Source organism: Panicum virgatum, chromosome 6K (genome assembly GCF_016808335.1).
Source record: "Panicum virgatum strain AP13 chromosome 6K, P.virgatum_v5, whole genome shotgun sequence".
In the NCBI taxonomy this organism is placed as follows: Eukaryota; Viridiplantae; Streptophyta; class Magnoliopsida; order Poales; family Poaceae; genus Panicum; species Panicum virgatum.
The window spans coordinates 40,492,065-40,510,795 of record NC_053141.1 but is presented as its reverse complement, the minus strand read 5'-3'; the positions used below and the strand labels follow the sequence as shown (position 1 = coordinate 40,510,795).

The following is an 18,731-nucleotide window of genomic DNA, read 5'->3' as shown; positions in this document are numbered from 1 at the left end:
AAAATTTTTGCGTTCGAATCTTGTTAATTTAAAGTACTAAATGAAGTCTATTTATAAAACTTTTTGCATAGATGTGTTGTAAATCGCGAGACGAATCTAATAATGCTAATTAATCCATGATTAATCAATAATTAGTGAATGATTACTGTAGCATCACTGTTGCAAATCATGAATTAAGTAGGCTCATTAGATTCGTCTCACGATTTACAGCCCATCCATGTAAAAAAATTTGTAAATAGACTTCATTTAATACTAAATGCATGTGTCGAAACATTCGATGTGATGTTTTTTTTTACGTTTACGGGTTTATGAGGTGTGATCTAAACAGCACCAAAGTCGAAAGAGAGCGTCAGGGACATGTCACGATTCGTGATTCGTATTTGCAAAGTTGCAACAGGAATATCTGTGACCTCACACAGAAGAGTCATGTTGCTCCTCTGACGCCGGCCTCGCAGTCACCGCAGGATCTTCAGATAGATTTGATCCATCAGTTCGGAGTTCTACTGTCTACTACGCACATGCATTTTTCTTGTTCATCTACTACGGCATCGCTCTCTGTTTTGACAGAAAAAAATTCTGGCCCTGAAATACTGAAAACTAGTTTAGGGCAGCACCTCAGCAACTTGGTGATGGTGTATAGGCAATACGTTTGCCAATTTTGGATGTTTGCAGAGTTGCAGTTGCACAAGTACTGAACCAGCAACGTGCTTACTACATACTAGCAATTAAAAAGTCTCAAGTCTTCTGTAGAGAATAATAGCTATGTGGTTCCAGTACATAAGTCACCATATATATTCCGTGGAGCTACAAGCAGCACCAGTCATCGTGCAACGAGCCAATGACTGCAAAATGTTAGCAATAGTTCACTGAACCTAATGTTTCAGAAAGTCGTCGCAAGAGAGTTAGCGTTGTCGGTTGGTGGCAGAAACCACCTCGCTCTGACCAAATGGAGATCCTGACGGAGCAATCAGGCCAAGGCTTTGCATGATCCTGATTTGCCTGATCTGGCGCGGGCTAAGTTGCCCCGGTGTCTTCACCACTGCTTCCCTGCTCTGGTGAAATCTCGTCAAATTAGCGTGCAAAAGCTGAGATCATAAAGGGAGTTGAAAAGTGCAAAAGCTGAGATCATAAAGGGAGTTGGAAAGTGTAGTGTGTGGACAACGGGGTCAACTTACATGGGTTGTATCAGTATTCCCTTTCATGGTCTCTGGACTTGTCGCAAGCAAGGTGTCCTCAGCTGCTTCATCTCTACACCTTTGTCCATTGCTTGACTCACCCTCAACTCCACTACCACTCAGCTTGGCACCTCCTCCACCCTTCATAGAAGCAGTAGCACCACCACTTATGATGTCATCAGTAGCACTACAGATTCCATTAATCACTTCATCCACATAAGCCATATCAGCATCATGCTCCCTATCAATAATGTCTTTGAACAGAATATCCCTGACCATGGCTTTTATTTCAGTATGAGGAGCTGCAGTTTCATTTAGCATTGAATCTTCAGTTTCATGTATATCAGTGAGTGGTTCTGCATTTTCTTCATCTGCGACCGAATATTGCTTGGCATCAGAATGAGCTGATCGTCTCAACCCTTCCCTTCTGCCCACCGAAGCACTTTGAGCAGCATTCTTCTGTCTCTTGTTCCTTAAACCTTCAGCTGAACTTTCACTAGAAGCTTTGTCAATGGTACCATGAATAGGACTTGGTTGTCTCACACGGCCACCCTTTTTCTTAAGAGCAGTAACTCCAGTAGCTTCAGTGCTCCCAACATCTTGGTCTTCTTCTCCTTCATTATGTTGTGGCTTCAAACCTTCTTGTTTTCTAACTTTTCTAGACGAGTTCTTTGTGGTCCCTTTGGTGGAACCGCCTGAAAATTCAATTTAGAAAAAATAGATGCATAGCAACTGAAGCAAAATTAAATTTCATTGACAATAAGCTTGAAATTGAACTTATTTCACAAAACCAAAAGCTCAAGTGGATAAATTTACATGTTGCATAACTGATATCTAATAACACCACTGTTCATAACATCTGACATTTTAATAAGCAACCACAAGATGCATTGTCTTCAGTCCTTACATAAACACTATTCCACATAACATGTTCCCAAATAGCACCAAAATGAAGGAATTCAATAACTGAAAATACCATTGTCACAAGAATCATGTTAAAAAAGAGGGTCTGAATAATCAAATGATTGACCACAAGGACCACCATATTAAGTACAGATAACCTGTATGCCTTAGATTGAACATCAAAGAAGAAAAGGTTCACCTTTTGAGTTGACAACTTCCTCATCATAATCACTGGGCGAGTTAACACAAGACAGCTCCTGCATTATTGGATTAAACACATTTCTCAACTACCGTTACAATTTTTTTACTCGTAACGTGTCAAGTCTAAATTGTAGAGATGACTGCTCTACCTTCTCAAGCACCTCATGGAATGCTTCCATTGCGCTCTTGTTTTCTTGTTTCAGCATCTACACAAAATGCATTCATATGAGAAATCCTTATTATCACCACTATAGAACAACGTCCATATTACTCCCAATGTTCTTACGGCGTTAAGGCGAGTTGTGGCGAGTCACCACCGCCTAGCTGCCTAGGCGGGCTAAGGCGACGCCTAGGCGGGCCAAAACAGGGGAGCGCCTTGTCGCCTAGGCGGGCCAAAACAGGGGAGCGCCTTGTCGCCTTGCCATAAGAACATTGATTACTCCCTATGTTCCAAATTGTAGGTCGTTTTAGCAAATCTAGATACATAGTTTTTGCTATGTACCTAGATACATAGCAAAACCTATGTATTTAAATTTGCCAAAACGACCTACAATTTGGAACGGAGGGAGTATTGTCCTTGTGAAACAGGAGCTTATGCATACCTTTTCAAATTCTGAGTTAGACTTCCAAGGGTCTACGTAGAAGCTGAAAGTAAATAGCATGAACAATAAAAGAATGTCACCAAGAGTGCCATGACAGAGAGAAAAGAAAGGAACAATGTGCCATAGGATCCCTTACTATTGACATGTGCCATAAAGCCGGACTAGGCAATCATACTTGTCTCTCTTCTTAGGCTTGCTACCAACACATGATTCATCAATGACCTTGAACTCAGAAAAAGAAAGTCAGGGTAATTAGATGGGGAAGCTAGAGTCCAGAACAAGTAGTGTTGACAAAAATGCCATAACTTCAGATCATATGCATGCTAAGATGATGGCAGATGAACTGTAAATACTGTCCATTCCAGTCGTTGTTGATCAATGTTACTGTTCAAACACAAATGCCAAGCTATAGTACCAGCCAAATTTATATTCTAAAATTTTAAGCAAGCATCTGTCCAGTGTTTAGTTCCGATGTGCAGTAAGCCACATGGACATTTGCCAATACCAATCTAAACGTTTGCCCAGTGCCCCAGTTACAAGGAGGGAGGGGGGGTGCATACTTTCTGCACTAAAAGATATGCTAACAAGGTGCAGTGTCATAACACATACCTGGGCTGGCCACCATGAAGATCCACCAAGCTTAACCCATGTTATATCTCCCAATCGAAAATTGTAACTTAACTTATTTTCTGGAACCTGAGAAGCTGATGGGCTTTCATCAATACCATCATCTTTCTCCGCATTTTTATTCACCATAATGATCAGTGCAACCTGCATTACCATGGGACAAGAAAAATGCTACAGAGATTGTCCACTGCATGAGCTGGTTGCATAATTGAAAGGATGTCACTCAACCAAAGGATCATTTTCAAGCATCTGCAACTGCAAGGATAAATCGGGGCAGCTGAACTACCCAACTGATGCCTAAAACCTATTTTCTGAAAGGCTGTGCTTATATAAGCAGCAGATCTACCCATGTAACCCCCGTGACCTTGACTACTTTAACTGAATTTTAAGGAAAACCATGGTAAAGTAGGTGATTCAGTTATAAGTTATGCATGCCGAAGCAGAACACATATGACCTTGACATCCAAGGCTGCATCAGAAGCTTTTGAAGCCAAATTGTGTTTCTCTCCAGTTAGCATAGGACATGGGGTGTACACATGTACACGCGATAATTCTTGCAAACGAAATCGAAGCTAGTAGGTAATATATTGTAACTGGATTCAGATCCGAACACAAATAGTTTTGTTAGGGTTTGGGGTGCTCCGTCTCGCACAGCGGAAGGAAAGAGAAGGGGGCGGACATACCTGGAGGATACGCTCGTCGCCGGCAAAGCGCTGGGCGAAGACAGGACAGATGGCGCCGCCGCTCGGCCCAGTCGTCGCCGCCAGGGAAGAGAGCGAGGAGAGAGTCCGAGAGAAGGGAAAGGCGAGGAGTGAGGAGAGGCCCTGGGCGGCTGAGCCCTGAGCGGAGGGCTGTCAATGAGCCGAGCTCGAGCGAGCCTGCCACGAGCCCACGAGGATCCTGAGCCGAGGTCAATCGGAGCCAAAAGGCTTCCTAGTCCTAGGATTTGATGGTAGAGATTAACAATCCATGACTTTGGTTATCAGTTATGCGAGAAACTCTTTTAGCAAAGGATTTTCAAAAACTTCTTATTATATGCTAGCCAATTTGGGGGACGGGACGGAAGGCTTTAAATGAACACATTATCCAAAGCCCTCTGTTAACTTTTGGATTTATTTCAAGGAATAAGTCCAGATTTCCCCCTCAACTCTTCCAAAAGTCTAGAATTCAACCTCCATCTATGAAACCGGGTAGCTGACCCCCCTAAACTATCCAAACCGAGTATTAGACCCCTGAGCTCACCAAAGGCTGTTTTTCCATCTGATGTGGCGTCCACGTCAGCCCAGAGTAGAGGAAGAGCCAGGCGGCGCCTGGATCGGCCTCGTCGTCGACGGGGGAGGAGAGAGCCGGCCCCCGCACGCTCCAGCTCCGCTGGCTGGGCGGAGGGCGTGGCTGGATCTGGCCGGTGGAGGGCGCGGCCGTGGCGGAGGGCGAGACTGGGCGGAGGGCGCGGCCGTGGCGGAGGGCGCGCGAGCCGGAGGCGAGCTTGGGGCACGGCGTGGCCAGAGGAGAGTGCGCTCGGAGGGAGCAGGGGAGGGCGCCGCCGTCCGGGCCGAGAACGGCCGACCTCGAGGCAGCCGTGGTGGTCCGCCTCGCCATGGTGGCCCACCAGCGGTGCGGCACGCTGGAGGCGGGCCGGCGCGGCGTGCTGGAGGCGGGGCGGCCCCTCGCCTCGCTTCGCACACCTCTCCGGGGGGAGGGAGGAGGCCCCTCATCGCTCTAGAGCTCGGGAGCTCCGCCTGCAGCGCCGCTAGGCCGCAGCCGGGCCCCAGGCCGCGGCCGAGCTCCAGGGCGCAGGGAGGAGGGAGGAAGTGCAGGGGCGCCAGAGGATCTCGCCGTGGAGGGAGGAGGGGCCTGCCGCCAAGCTCGAGCCCGTTCGAGCGCCGCCGTCCGCCGAGGGAGGAGTGGCCGAGCTCAAGTGCCGCCGTCCGCGCCGGGGAGGGCCGAGCTCGAGCGCCGTTGTCCCGCGCGCGCCGGCCGCCGCTCGCCGTCCCGCGAGCTCGCCGGCCGCGCGTGGAGAGGGAGATGCAAGGAGGAGGGGCGCGCCGGGGAGGCCGAGGCGAGCCGGCGACGGTGAGGTGGCCATGGCGGGTGGTGGCGCTCTGGCGGGTGGGGAATCGTTGATTCCCGGCCGGCCGGTGGCCGGAGCTTGGCATGGAGTACTTGCGCTAGCCATCTGCTTCCGCGGATTGAGCTTGGGGGAGACGAGCGAGAGAGAGAGAAATTGAGCCAGAGAGAGAAGAGCTGGAGAGGTGCTGCCGACAGAGAGAGAGAGAGAAACAATAGGGAGAAGAAATAAAAACAAAGCGGCATGGGGGAGGAGGGGCGTCAGGTCCACGTGGCCACCAGCGTGGCTCAAAACCACCGTGGACTGGGGCGCGGGGGTGTGGCGTACCCGGTTTCCAGAGATCGGGTGTTATTTAGACTGGTTTGTAATTGAGGGTTGTATTTTAGACTGCGGCGAGAGTTGAGGGGGGTAATCTGGACTTCTTTCTTATTTCAAAATTCCTTAATGATATGGATCTAGCAGGATTTTGTGTTGGAAAAGAAATAATACCATCAATGGAAAATAAACAATCTGCTCCCAAGTGGATCGCACCTCCTAATGGCTTTCTTAAATTGAATGTTGATGGTGCCGTGGTGCGATCAGGAGATAAAGGAACTGTGGGTGTTTATGTGTCGAGATAGCACCAAAAACTATGTTGCTGCTAGCTAGTGCCATTGTTATTAATGGCTTAGTCGATCCACCTTCTCTAGAAGCTATGGCTTGCAATGAATCAATTTTTTTGACGCTTGACATGGGTGTGCATAAATGTCTCATAGCTTCAGACTATTTGGAAGTGATTGTCAACATTCATAAACAGAACTTGTGTGCCTACTCTACGATCCTAAAGGAGATTAAAGCTCGAAGTCAGTTGCTTCAAGAAGTAATTTTGAAGCACGAAGGTAGAAGCTCTAATAATGAGGACCATGTTCTTGCTAAAAGTGTTTGTAATATGGCACCAGGGAGATATCTTTGGCTCCTAAAATGTCCGGAAACAATGCATGTACTTCAACACATTATTAATTAAGAGCCTACCTTCCTCTCAAAAAAAAGTCCTAGAATTTGGTAGTGCCGCCGCTCCTTTGACTTTAAAAACAGCTTGGGCAACAGCTTCACTGGTGGAGCCGCCTCCATGCGCGTTGCAAGCTCCCGGGGCGCCTCAATGTGCTCTGCGACCTCCCGTCCGTTTCCCTACTCCCTCTGAAGGAGATGGGAAGACAGGCAGATAACGAAAAGGAGCCGCGCGTGGAGCTACATTTCGTGGCTCCGCCTCCTGGGTGGAAGCCACAAAGGGCTTTAGATGCGGCTCCTGATCCGGAGTTATTGCATTTTGCACCCTTTGGCAGAGCTACGGAAGAGCCGGTTTGGAAGCCCTGCTAAATGGGATCTTAACTTTTTGACATAATGATAGTAGATAAGAAAACACCGTCTACTGCACTCTATACTTTGTTAGCCCACATAGCTAGCCATACCAGAAAGGCACGGAACGGAGCCGTCATTGCGCTCTGTTTCTTCCTGCTCAGCTCAACGCAGTGCCGTCGCACAAATTCCTAACCACCACCCACCATCTTCAACTATAGACTATCAAAATCAGATGCTCATGGGCTCCTCAAGTATACTATCATCTCGGATCTTCCAGTGTTCAACTGTTTTGCTGTAGCTGTCGCTGCAAACTGCATGTCTGCACCATCGCGGCGCTGGTCTTCAGACAAGCTAGATTTGGAGCAGCTATTAGAAAACTGAGTGTTAAAAAAGGACAGTAGGCCATTCAGGTAGAGGCCAAAATCTTCTGAACGGACTGAAAACCGACAGGTCTTTTGGTTGAAGGAACCAGGCGACTTGTATTTGAAAAGAGACATCATTTGCAATATGAACACTGTCCAAATGTGACCGCATTACTGTGAAGTTGAGTGAGGATCTCGCAGTGTAGTGGCAATCTGATTCTTTCCAATCAACTGCACAATTTTTCTACCAAAAACAGCATCCATCATGCTTTACCAAATGTACTTGGACCGCAGTACTACTGCACAAGTAATTTAACCAGAAACAGCATCCATCATGCTTACCATTTTACCAGTTTCTCTATCCTGGCGGATGCAGAATTACCAGGTCATTCAGACTGGCCAATAGAACACACACGGGTTCCCACACACATCTAACAATTACATGTCCACATTTCAGCAGCTTCATACAATTTCCAATTAATGTGCATTCACTGAGCTTAGTATTCATCTCATAATTTTACAAGCAGAAGCATACTGGCACTTGAGCAGCTGCCATTCTACAACATGGGACATCTACCAATCTAAATCTAATGGGATGATACAAAGAGAGCTAACACACTAGCCACTATGTTACACTTTGCAATGAAAGGAGGGCAACCTGCAACCAAGTCACCAAAATTGTCTTGAATGGAGAAGCTCTGATTTTGGAGCACCTTATCATGGAGGAAGCTCCGATGCTTGACCATCTCACTGCACCCATTTCATCTTGGAACAAGAGAAGTCTCCTACAGATACAGATTGTTTTAGTTTACAGCAGATGCAGATGCTGAATGGCGCAGCCAATGTACACAATTCGCCATTCCATCTTCATAATAGTCCTCATCTCAATAACCACTTTCTTGTTCTTGCCGGCTTGTCACCTTTGGGCTGTCCTCACTCTCTTGCCCCAATCTTTACATGTGATGACTTCACTGGCATTGTTGCTGCTGCGCTGATGCTGTAACTGCAGGGGTGACGGGAATGCCATCGCCCGCACCGACAATCAAAGCCCTAATTGATCTCAATCACCACTTTCTTGTTCTTGCTGCCTTTGGGCCGCCCTCGCTTCCTTGCTTCAACCTTCTGATGTGAGGAATTCACTGGCTTTGCCACCGTCGGCGGTGGCGCTGTTACAGTAGGGGTGACCGGCACTGGCGCTGTCATGGTGGGGGTGACGGGAATGCCACTGCTGGCAGCAACTGACGTGTTGCCTTCCACAATGCCACCTTGTCCCGGCAATGGCAAGTATGGCCCCATTGGATAGAATCCTAGAGCAGAAGGGGCCTGCTGCCCCGGGGAACTGACTGGTCCAGCGAATGCAGGGCCACCAGGGAACCCCATCGGGAAGAAACCCCATGAGCAGTAGTACATGTCGGTGCCAGGCACGATGGGCGGCGGCGTGGCCACTGCCGTGGCGGCGAACGGCCGGCAGCAGCTGGGGCAGAGCAGCGTTTGCGCCTCGTAGGAACGGTCGTACTGGTGTAGGTGGCAGCAGGAGGGGCAAGCCGTCCAGAACGGTGGTGCCTGCGGAGCCTCCCCCTCCTGGTTCTGTTCCGCCGCCGGCGGCGTTTTGGCAGCGCGGGGCGGCCGGCCGCGCTTTAACGGTGGTGTGGCCGACACGGCCTGCCGTGGCTGGGGTGCAGGCGGTGGCGAGGTTGGTTGAGGCGGCGGCGGCTGTGGCTGTGGCTCCAGCTGATGCTGCTTCTCTGGAGAGGGAGCAGCGGGTACACGACCTGCTGCTGCTGCTGAGGCAGCGGCGGCGGCGGCGGCTTTGGCGGTTGCAGCTGCGTCAAGGTCGGAGTCGAGCGAGGCTTTGCGAAGAGGATCCGACAGGAAGGCCCAGGCGTCGGCGACGAGGCGGGCGGCGTCGGCGAAGGCGAGCGAGCAGGGGCGGTCGGGGTGGGAGCGGTTGAGCAGGAGGGAGAGGCGGCGGTAGTAGGAGTGGACGACGTCGGGGTCGCGGGAGGCCGGGACGGCGGAGTCGAGGCCAAGGACGGCGTAGGGGTCGGGGCCCCCGGACGGGAGGCGCCGGCGCTGGGCGGCGAGGAGGGCGTCGGCGGCGGCGAAGAGGTCGTCGGCGCCCGGCGCGTGAGGGTCCGCGGAGCGGGCCTCGGCGACGAACTGCTTGCAGCCCTCGAGGTCCCGCGCCATCAGGAGCTTCTCGGCGATGCTCATGGACCGCTCCGCCTCCCGCCGCTGCGCGGCGGAAGGATCCATGGGCTCGCCGGCCGCCGCAGAGCACAGCACAGTGGAGGCTGCAGGGATTTGACTGGGGAGAAGGGGAACGGATCGGAACGGTGGGGCTTGTGGGGTTGTGGTCTGTGGCCTGTGGCCTGTGGGTGCGTAATATAATTGGGCCTATGGGCCCAATTGTAGGCCCAATTACAGTAGTGTTGAGCCTGGTGGGCCTAAAATTGGGCTCACCAGGCCCACCGGTCTCAGGCTGTGGGAAGCGGGCCAAACGGCCTCAGTCCAGCCCACACCGGTCACCGCAACCCCCTCCTCTCCCCGCCGGCGGCGACGGCAGCGACGGCGAGGAAGCCGGGATGAGCGTGTTCGGCGGCGACAGCTGGGCGCGTGATGCGCAGCAGCGGAAGCGCCGGCTCGACGACCTGATGCTACCCGCCCCGGCGTCCTCGTCTCCCTCGACGCCCGAATCCTTCAGGAGGCTCCCCAACGGCAAGCTCGCCTGCCTTGTCTGCCCCCACCGCCCGGTCCTCGACTCCCCCCTCATGCTCTCCGTAAGCCAGCAACCCCAATTCCTCCTGTACTAGACTCCCCCTGTTAATGGGCTGATGAATTTCCTGTGTTTGCGTGAATGGTTGTTGGCCAATGCATTAGAGAGAATGATCCAGTGTAACACCTTCTATTTCCCCTATCATCTGATTCTCTGGCTTGGGATATCATGATTCGGGTGTCCTGTCACGGAAAAGGTTTGGTGATTTGAGAAAGGGGGAGTTTAGATTGATTGGAGACATATGTGAGCTGGTGGGCGGTGGCTGTACCACCGGGTTGGAGTAAATGCATTGCTCAAATCCGTGGTCAAAACTGAATATCGGTTGTCAAAATTTCAAAATTGAAAAACCTGTACCGCATCTTCTCCAGAACTTCATACATTTCTAAACGGCGGTAGTTTATCGTGCAATACCAGTGCTTCATCTATCGATGTTGCGGTAGTTATTTTATAAACTTCTGTCATAAATCTAGTTATGTACTAGTAGGCCTCTTCTCTAGAATATGTTTCTTATCAGAAAGCTAGGTCTCATTCTTCCTTACGCACTAAACTCTTTGTGCTGTCTTGTTAGACATTGTAGCCGTAGTTCTTCTGTTATTATTGCCTTTCTAATACCAACAAATTGGCAGATGCATAATAAAGGTGCACGGCACATCGCAGCAGAATCTAGGCTGAGGGAGAAAGAACTATCTAAGAATCACGAAATTAACAAGAGACTGGCTCTCTCATCAGATGCTTCCGATTCAAATTCTGCTAATCCACACTCCTGTAGTAAGCTTGCCAATATGAAAGAAAAGCCATTAATTGAGCAGACACGGAGGGCAATCCTGGAAGCACAATCAAGCAGGTTCCATGATTTCAATGGCAAGAAGGTATCTCATGACTTGAAGTGGACGACAAATACTTCATCCTCTGATCCCCATGTCGCTCCTTCTGATGTTCCAGTGGAAAAATATACTGGAAATACTAGATCAATACAGTGTAACAGCAGTAAAGTAGAATCTTTTGCTGGAAATCAGATTCAAGGCAAGTTACTTTTAGATCGGCAAACAGAAGCCCGAAAACGCCAGGAGCAAGAACTTCGGTTCACGGCTTCTGGCTGGAAACGAGATGGCCATGGAAGATGGTACAGAGATGAAAATGTGAGTTACATAATTTTTGCACTATCCTGTGAACCTATTACTATTAGACAGTATCATGAAGATTGGTTCTGCTGCTCTAATTCTCTGTATTTTTGTGGCCGAATTTTAAGCTGATTTTATTAATCAGGTGTGGATGTGCTGTGCTATTATGAAACTACAATTATCTACACTTGAAGTCCCCTAGTCTTAACATTAGTATTACATTTTTCATGTTGACATAGAAGGTGGCATCAGTAGATTTACCATGTTACTTTATGACACGATGTCCCCACAAAAAGTGGATCCTTCAATACGGCAATGCTGTTATGCGTTATTTTATTGAAGTTTGAATCAGTTTTTCTGTGCAAAGTATGAAGTGTTGTCCATTAACCATCCTATGCTGGATGGCAGGTTGAATTTGACTCGGATGAAGATGATCCTAACATCTGTCTGTGCTGATCATTTAAGAAGACATTCTGAATTGATCAATCTAATGGCTCAACTGGGAAGATCAAATTCATCACAATGAGGCCTCTCCGAAAATGGTAGAATTGGTTGTCAGTCTGTCAAGTTTTCGGGTAAATGACGATGACGCATTATGTCCCTGTCGAACTGATATTTGTTTCATTATGAACCAAACCTGTATAATGATACTTGAGAAAAAAGTGTGTATTTATGTTGTTACTAATTACTTGGAGATCAGAAATTTTTTTAAGATGTCCATGCCTAGACCTGCTATTGGCACTGTAAAGATAAGTGAGACATTTTTGTTTTGGAGCTTATTTTCAGACTTCCCTTTTTGGCAAGTGGCTTATGCTTGATCTTGGTATTGATTTGTGTAGTATGATGATACTTTCAGAACAATTTGCAAGGAAAAGAATGACAAGGAAGCAAAACATTTACTGGGCCACCTACTTACAGAACAGATAGATTTTTAAAACTGGATTAAATGACAAATGTCATACCTCTTCATCTACCATGCATGAATTGCGTGTTACATAAACAAAACACAGGTAAACAAGTTCTGCAATAGATTTCTCTTCCTTACACTCAACAGCCAGCCTAGATCTCATCCGCTTTCTTGTCAACACACCCTGGTTCAGAGAAGTCAATGGACAGCGCACATGCATATCTTCTTTACCTTCCTAAAATTTAGGAGAATTACATATCTGTCATTTGTTCCTTGTTTTCTTCTTGCAAGCTTTTGAAGATAATGATAACAAAGGGTTGGATAATAGCAGACAGTAGTGCGGGTCTCGTCTATGTTTATTTTAGATTAGCTGGAAGATATGACTTCTACGTTCTTGCGAGCCACGTGTTACTCCAGCTTATTATGGTTTCCAAACTTGCTGTTATCTTTCTTTTTAGAACCATGATACTTATTCCTGATAATGGATAAAGATCCGTGTTTGTGTTTGCTTTTGTAATAATAAAGATGTCTCCCTGTACACTGTAGCCATACTCCTAGAGTGTCAACCACTAACTTTTGTGTTATAAATATAAAACATAACTGCATTTATAAACACTAACATCATTATATTTTCCATTCTATAAGCGTAAGTTGTTACCTATTCAGAAGCTGCAGGTGCATGCGAAGCTAATATGATGAAGAGGTAACATCATTATATTTTTTATTTGTATTTCAGACTATTTATTTTGTTTTCTTTTATCTATTCTCTCACTTTAGTTCTTTGGATTTCATGTCTTGTAAAGTAGCAGTTACATTATTGCTTAATGCCATAGGCACCTTCCACTTGTGGCAAATATCCAAACAAACATCATGATCCTTCGCAATGATCCATGTTGAGAGCTAATAAATTGAGATGGCATAGGGATTTTGATACACAGGCTCCTGGAGAACCACAATGGTCAAGGTTAGATGCAATTACAAAGAACACATTGGATGGGATGTTGTTTCTCTGCAGCAGAGTTTAAGGTTATTGAGTAAAATTGTTGTGTCTGATGTACCTCAAAGTAACAAAGTTGGTGAAATTTAACTGGAAGGTGTGCTATACATAATTTGTTGGAGATGTTGCCCTTTTAGTTGTATGTTGAACATGTTAGTTTTGAATACAACTTGAAATATTGTATGCTGAATACGCATGGCACTGATGTCTTCTTCTAATTACAAGAAATTGAAAGGAACTGACTACTTTGCTCGAGGATTAAATTAATCAGATTCGTTGGCTTTCCCCCATTAATTTGACCATGTGGAGGCAGCCTTGTTGCTTCTTCCTTGAGTTAATCCAGAGTCCTGGATATGTCTCTATAAAAACCTTAATGGTCTGCTTGCTAGTACTACCCGCACGGCATTCTGTTCCTTTCCATAACTCAGAAGTGCACAGCTTGCTTTGTGCCATCTAAATCGAAAGATGGCAAGCACAACTTCTGCAGCAGAAGGTGCACACCCGACCAACCCTGAAAAGGTCAAGCTGGTCACCGTTCTGAGCATCGACGGTGGCGGTGTTAGAGGAATCATACCGGCCGTCATCATTGCCTTCCTCGAAGAGAAGCTCCAAGTAAGTGACAAGTTCTTGCTCATGCATATCAGGTGCACTTGTACAGTTGTACTCTATCCTGTGGAGCGGTGCCATGGCCATGGTATGCTGTTCCTTCCTCATGCATATCAGTTATCAGGTGCTGATGTTAAGTTCTCGGGATTTGCCTGTGCAGGAACTGGATGGCCCAGATGCTAGGATTGCTGATTACTTCGATGTTGTTGCCGGCACGAGCACCGGTGGTCTCTTGACGGCGATGCTCACAGCCCCGGACAAGAATGGACGGCCACTCTTCAACGCCAAGGATTTGGCGCAGTTCTACATCGACCACTCGCCCAAAATTTTCCCACAGAAGTAGTAACCATCCATGCATGACAACTGCATTGGACTCGTTTTTCTTTACAATTCAGAATGAAGAGACATTTACTCAGTACTGCAACTGCGACAGAAAGGATGCATTGTAGTTTATTAATGTGAGCTACTAGATGATCGCCGGGCATTTTGCAGGAACTGGATCCTATCCAAAATCTTTAGCATGTTGAGGATGGTAAGGGGCCCCAAGTATGATGGCAAGTACCTTCATGCGCTGCTTCGTCAGTACCTTGGCGACTTGAGGTTGGACAAGACGCTAACTAATGTGATCATCCCAACCTACGACATCTCCATCCTGCAACCCACGATTTTCTCAAGCTTTGAGGTAACTTAATGGTTGCTCCTGTGTATTGGCAGTAGTATCCTACTCCTACTATGCTCCTGAGTTCATCACCCAGAATTAAGCACCAGGGCTGAACAGCTACTAAATTGTCACTACTGCAAATGGAAATAATGTGAGGAAAATTCAGTTACCCTAGAGCGATGGTAACCCCTAAAAGAGGGCAACAGGGATTGGGAAGGAGATTTAAAGGAACTAGATCTCGAAGGAAACCAGCATGCAAAAGAGCCGTAGTCTCGTAGAATCATGCATATAATAGGATCCCGGAAGAAGCAATTTTCTCTTCAGACTAATTCATTCAACTAGACAAGCCACAAGCCAGTGACTTCTTGAAGCAGTCAGTATATAAAATAAAATAAATGTACAGTTGTACACATTCTGTTGGTTGCCCATTTATGTGAATCTGTAGAAATTATCGCATGTATATCACTGTCTGCTACTGTATGCAATTTGGTTATTCTGTCCGTCCAGTCTCTATAGCTTGCACTTTGGGAAAACCCTAGACATGGTTTGATGGGTTGTTAACCAACCAACTAGTATTTTTCTACATACCTTGGTCAACCCTTATGATCAGATCACCATCATTAACAGCTAATGCTTATCATCTATGGTTGCAATAATGTGAATGGAGAATCTTTTTTTTGGCGATGTATTAACTCGTTGCATGTGTGCTGCCTATGCTCTGGTTTAATTTGATCAGCTGAAGCACCGGCCGTATAAAAATGCACTCCTGTCTGACATCTCAATCAGCACCTCCGCGGCTCCAACCTTCTTCCCGGCACACTACTTCGAGACAAAAGACGTGAACGGCAGTACCAGGACCTTCAACCTCGTCGATGGAGGCCTCGCCGCTAACAATCCCGTAAGCACCTTGTTCGCAGCAGCATCACACGCTCGTGTCATGCCTTAACTGATCTCATGAACTGGCCGGCGTGTGCACACTGCACAGACGCTGTCTGCGATGGGCCAGGTGTCGAAGGACATCATCCTTGGGGACCCCGACTTCTTCCCCGTCAAGCCGGTGGACTACGGCAAGTTCATGGTGATCTCCCTCGGCTGCGGGTCGAACAGGAAGCGCAGGTACAGCGCCAAGGCTGCCGCCAAGTGGGGCATCTTCAACTGGCTCATCATGGACGGCACGGCCCCCATCATCGACATGTTCAACTCCGCCAGCGCTGACATGGTTGACATCCACCTCTGCGTCCTCTTCAGGGCCCTGCACTCCAGCCACAACTACCTGCGCATTCAGGTACGCATTGGAAAGATCTTTTTTTTCATTTTGTTCTCCACATGCTGTGAGCATGTGACTAAAGAATGTAGGGAATGTATGTATAAGAGCTGGCAATTTGCCGTGTAAATTGTTGCAGTACGATCAGTTGACGGGCAGCGCCGGCTCCATCGACGACTGCTCCAAGGAGAACCTGGACAAGCTGGTGAAGATTGGGAAGGACCTTCTCGCCAAGAACGTCTCCCGGGTGGACCTGGAGACCGGACGGATCGTGGACATTCCCGGCGAAGGCACCAACGCCGAGAAGCTCGCCAAGTTCGCGAAGCAGCTCTCCGACGAGCGGCGCCGGCGCCAGAACCTTCCGAAGTAGAACTAAATCAGATGGCGCATTTCACTGTGTTTTCAACGTTATCTAGCTAGCTGCACGCGTTTTCGTGATTTGTCGGGCATTTGCATTCCATTCCATTCATTTCCCCGTGTTGTCGTCACGTACACTTTGATATGTATTGTAATTTGTTAGTAAGCTAATAACGGGTTTATTTTACTTGGAATAAAAGGCAATTCTCTTGACGAACGTCTCGAATGTTGTTTTGAAATATCTCATCATACTTGTATTTTTTTTAAAAAAAATCTGTGTTCGTTCAGTCCAATACTAATAAACTCTCAATTTCCAGCAAATTCCGAGTAGACGGCACGGGCTGATACGCTCACTCATAGTCGTATTCTTAGCTAATTTTGATTGTAAGGTCGCTTGCCCGGTACATAATGTAGCAGTGATGCACACATATCTAATTAAACAAAGCTACAGCCACGTCATTTGGGAATGTTGAATAATACAGTAGTTACATGTAGCTAGTCTTGCAAAAGTTTAAACAAGAGCCATGGAAGAAATTAGGGGTGCCAATGGGTGACCCTCTTTGGTTCAAAATAAAGAAAACTAGCACAATATTTTAAATTAAAGAGAGTTGGAGGTGCCCCTGAAGGTTATCCATTTGCACCCCTAGAAGAAACCCGGTCGCCATTCCACGCTCTTGATGTGGTTGTCATAATAAAAAAAATGGTCGTCGTCATCCACGGAAGCTAGCACGTTCACGCCATCGATTGTATTCTGGAATCTGGACTAATAATATAATGCTACTATTACTGTGCTGACCTTGATCCAGTTGATTACAGGCTGATGTGTGCAAACCTATTCATGTATTATCCAATCTTGATTAGTTTGAACTTTGAAGTGGTAGCTGCACGATGCGTGGCAAACTAAGGCGCATACACCTTCCCACGCAAGATTTGAAAAAAAAATGTGCTAGCTAGAGAAGTCAAATATAAGCAGTGGTATAGAGTATACAAAAAAGACTTAATTATGGGTTTCTATGGATGATGGGTCTGGATCAATACTATTTTGTCTTTTCGTTTAAGAGGGAAGGAAGATACGCATCAGGAACAGCAAGCATTTAATATGGCATGGATATTGGATTGGATTTTAGTGTAACTATGCATGGTCATTATGTCTCTATTTCCTTATGTGATGTTATGTAGACAGGTGATGTGTGTGCGAATATTTAAACATCAAGTTTTTTCGGAGGGCTATTTGAACACCAAGTTTGTCTTTAAAAAACGTTTGGTCCCTGTCTGTGTTTTTTTTTTTTGGAATAGTCTCGTCTCGATCGCCACAGGCCGAAAAGTTGTCTTTAGGTCGGCCCAATTACTAGTTCAGCGGACCTAAGAGCCCATATTCCTTTAAAGCCCATGTAGACCAGGCAGATCTCATCAAGGCCGTGGGCCTGGGCCAGACCACCACCCCCTCCTCTCGCGGCGGCTGCGGCGGCGGCCGGGAAGCCGCCGGCATGAGCGTGCTCGGCTGCGAGAGATGGGCACTCCACGTCTCCACGCGCAGAAGGGGGGGAGCGCCACCTCGACGAGAACGCCTTGGCTTTCTCGTCGCGCTCGACGCTTGATTCCGGCAAGTTCGTCTCCATGACTCCACCCCCAACTCATCCTTTGCTAAACTCACGTATAGTTGCCTGCTGATCAGGGATTGCCTGTGCTTGCGTGAATAGCTGTTGCCTATTGGCCTCGGGGTTAGTGAAAATGCTCGCTTTCAGATATTCTAATAATTCGTCATCTATTATTTGTCTCTCTGGCTCTGATGACTGATAATCGTGATTGGGTAATGGGCACCAGGTCTCGGCACATACCATTCTGACTGCTGAGACGCCGCGGGGGGGGGGGGGGGGGGGGGGGGGGTGATTTGAGACATCGGCGGCTGTGTTCAACTACCAAGTACCAAAATGCGCGTTGGAGTTGATGTTTTCGCAGTGTGCAGTGCGCGTCGGAGTTGATGTGTTCAACTGCCAAGTACCAAATACTTCTTTCACAAGTGTATTCTATAAGCAGAAACTTGCAGGTTATGCTCTTCTGTTGTTTTACATGTTGCCATGGTTGTTACATTTTTTTATAATTTTCTGATGACAATAAATTAACAGATGTATAATAAAGGCGCAAGAACATGGTAACAGATCCGCCGAGTGATGAAGAATTATCAAATCAGGACGGAATTAACAAAGTCTGGCTCTTTCTTCAGATGCTTGTTGTGGTTATCCATGTCCTGGTGTTAGTAAACGACAGGAAAACCAATAATTGAGCATACCTGAATGGTTGTTCTGGAGGCAGACAACCAGACCGAACTATTTCAGTGCTAACAAGTATCTTGCGATCAGAAAGAGGATGTAGTTCAAAAAAAAAAAAGAGGATATAGCAAATGGTTCATCCTGCAACTCCTATATTTCTGCTGGTTATCCAATGGAAACATAACTGGAAATACAGGATTAACCTAACACTAGGAAAGGAGAGATTTTTCATTAGACATTGAACTCCCAGGAAAAAAGAAATTTAGTTCACTCTGCTTTGGGCTGGAAATGGGCTTCCACAGCAAACTGTATGAGATAGAAATGTGAGTTACATGTTTTTGTTTTTGTTTTCTGAAGGAAGTGTCATAGACTATGTATTCAGAATTTATTCATTTGCTGTTATTGTTCTCTGTATTACTTTGACAAATTAGGTTGATAGATAGTATCAATAAAATGTGCACAATTATCATATTTGTTTACACTCGAATCTTCATTT

At 47.0% G+C, this 18,731-nt stretch overlaps 3 protein-coding genes across 6 annotated transcripts; 1 reads left to right on the top strand and 2 right to left on the bottom strand.

Annotated features, from left to right (window-relative positions):
* Positions 1–615: 615 nt before the first annotated feature.
* LOC120712651 lies at positions 616–4,359 on the bottom strand. 3 transcript variants are annotated; one of them, XM_039998490.1, is made up of 8 exons: positions 4,192–4,357; positions 3,491–3,652; positions 3,018–3,103; positions 2,882–2,924; positions 2,429–2,485; positions 2,278–2,335; positions 1,176–1,870; positions 616–1,052 (listed from the first exon to the last, which is right to left on the bottom strand). In XM_039998490.1, exons 2-8 carry the CDS (start codon positions 3,635–3,637, stop codon positions 903–905), a joined length of 1,236 nt encoding a protein of 411 aa, XP_039854424.1. In that variant the 5' UTR covers positions 3,638–3,652; positions 4,192–4,357; the 3' UTR covers positions 616–902. The 3 variants fall into 3 exon arrangements, with proteins under 3 accessions (XP_039854424.1, XP_039854426.1, XP_039854425.1); XM_039998492.1 differs by having other exon boundaries at positions 675–1,085; positions 4,192–4,359; XM_039998491.1 differs by having other exon boundaries at positions 681–1,047.
* Positions 4,360–7,719: 3,360 nt separating this feature from the next.
* Positions 7,720–9,624, bottom strand: LOC120712650 (proline-rich protein 36-like). Its single transcript, XM_039998489.1, has one exon. It carries the CDS (start codon positions 9,530–9,532, stop codon positions 8,327–8,329), a length of 1,206 nt encoding a protein of 401 aa, XP_039854423.1. The 5' UTR covers positions 9,533–9,624; the 3' UTR covers positions 7,720–8,326.
* A 131-nt stretch (positions 9,625–9,755) lies between these two features.
* LOC120712649 (patatin-like protein 2) lies at positions 9,756–16,182 on the top strand. Of its 2 annotated transcripts, XM_039998488.1 has the most exons (9): positions 9,756–10,056; positions 10,679–11,191; positions 11,582–12,783; positions 13,568–13,689; positions 13,844–14,022; positions 14,176–14,365; positions 15,081–15,242; positions 15,330–15,629; positions 15,748–16,182. In XM_039998488.1, exons 5-9 carry the CDS (start codon positions 13,925–13,927, stop codon positions 15,976–15,978), a joined length of 981 nt encoding a protein of 326 aa, XP_039854422.1. In that variant the 5' UTR covers positions 9,756–10,056; positions 10,679–11,191; positions 11,582–12,783; positions 13,568–13,689; positions 13,844–13,924; the 3' UTR covers positions 15,979–16,182. The 2 variants fall into 2 exon arrangements, with proteins under 2 accessions (XP_039854422.1, XP_039854421.1); XM_039998487.1 differs by having other exon boundaries at positions 11,582–13,689.
* Positions 16,183–18,731: the final 2,549 nt, after the last annotated feature.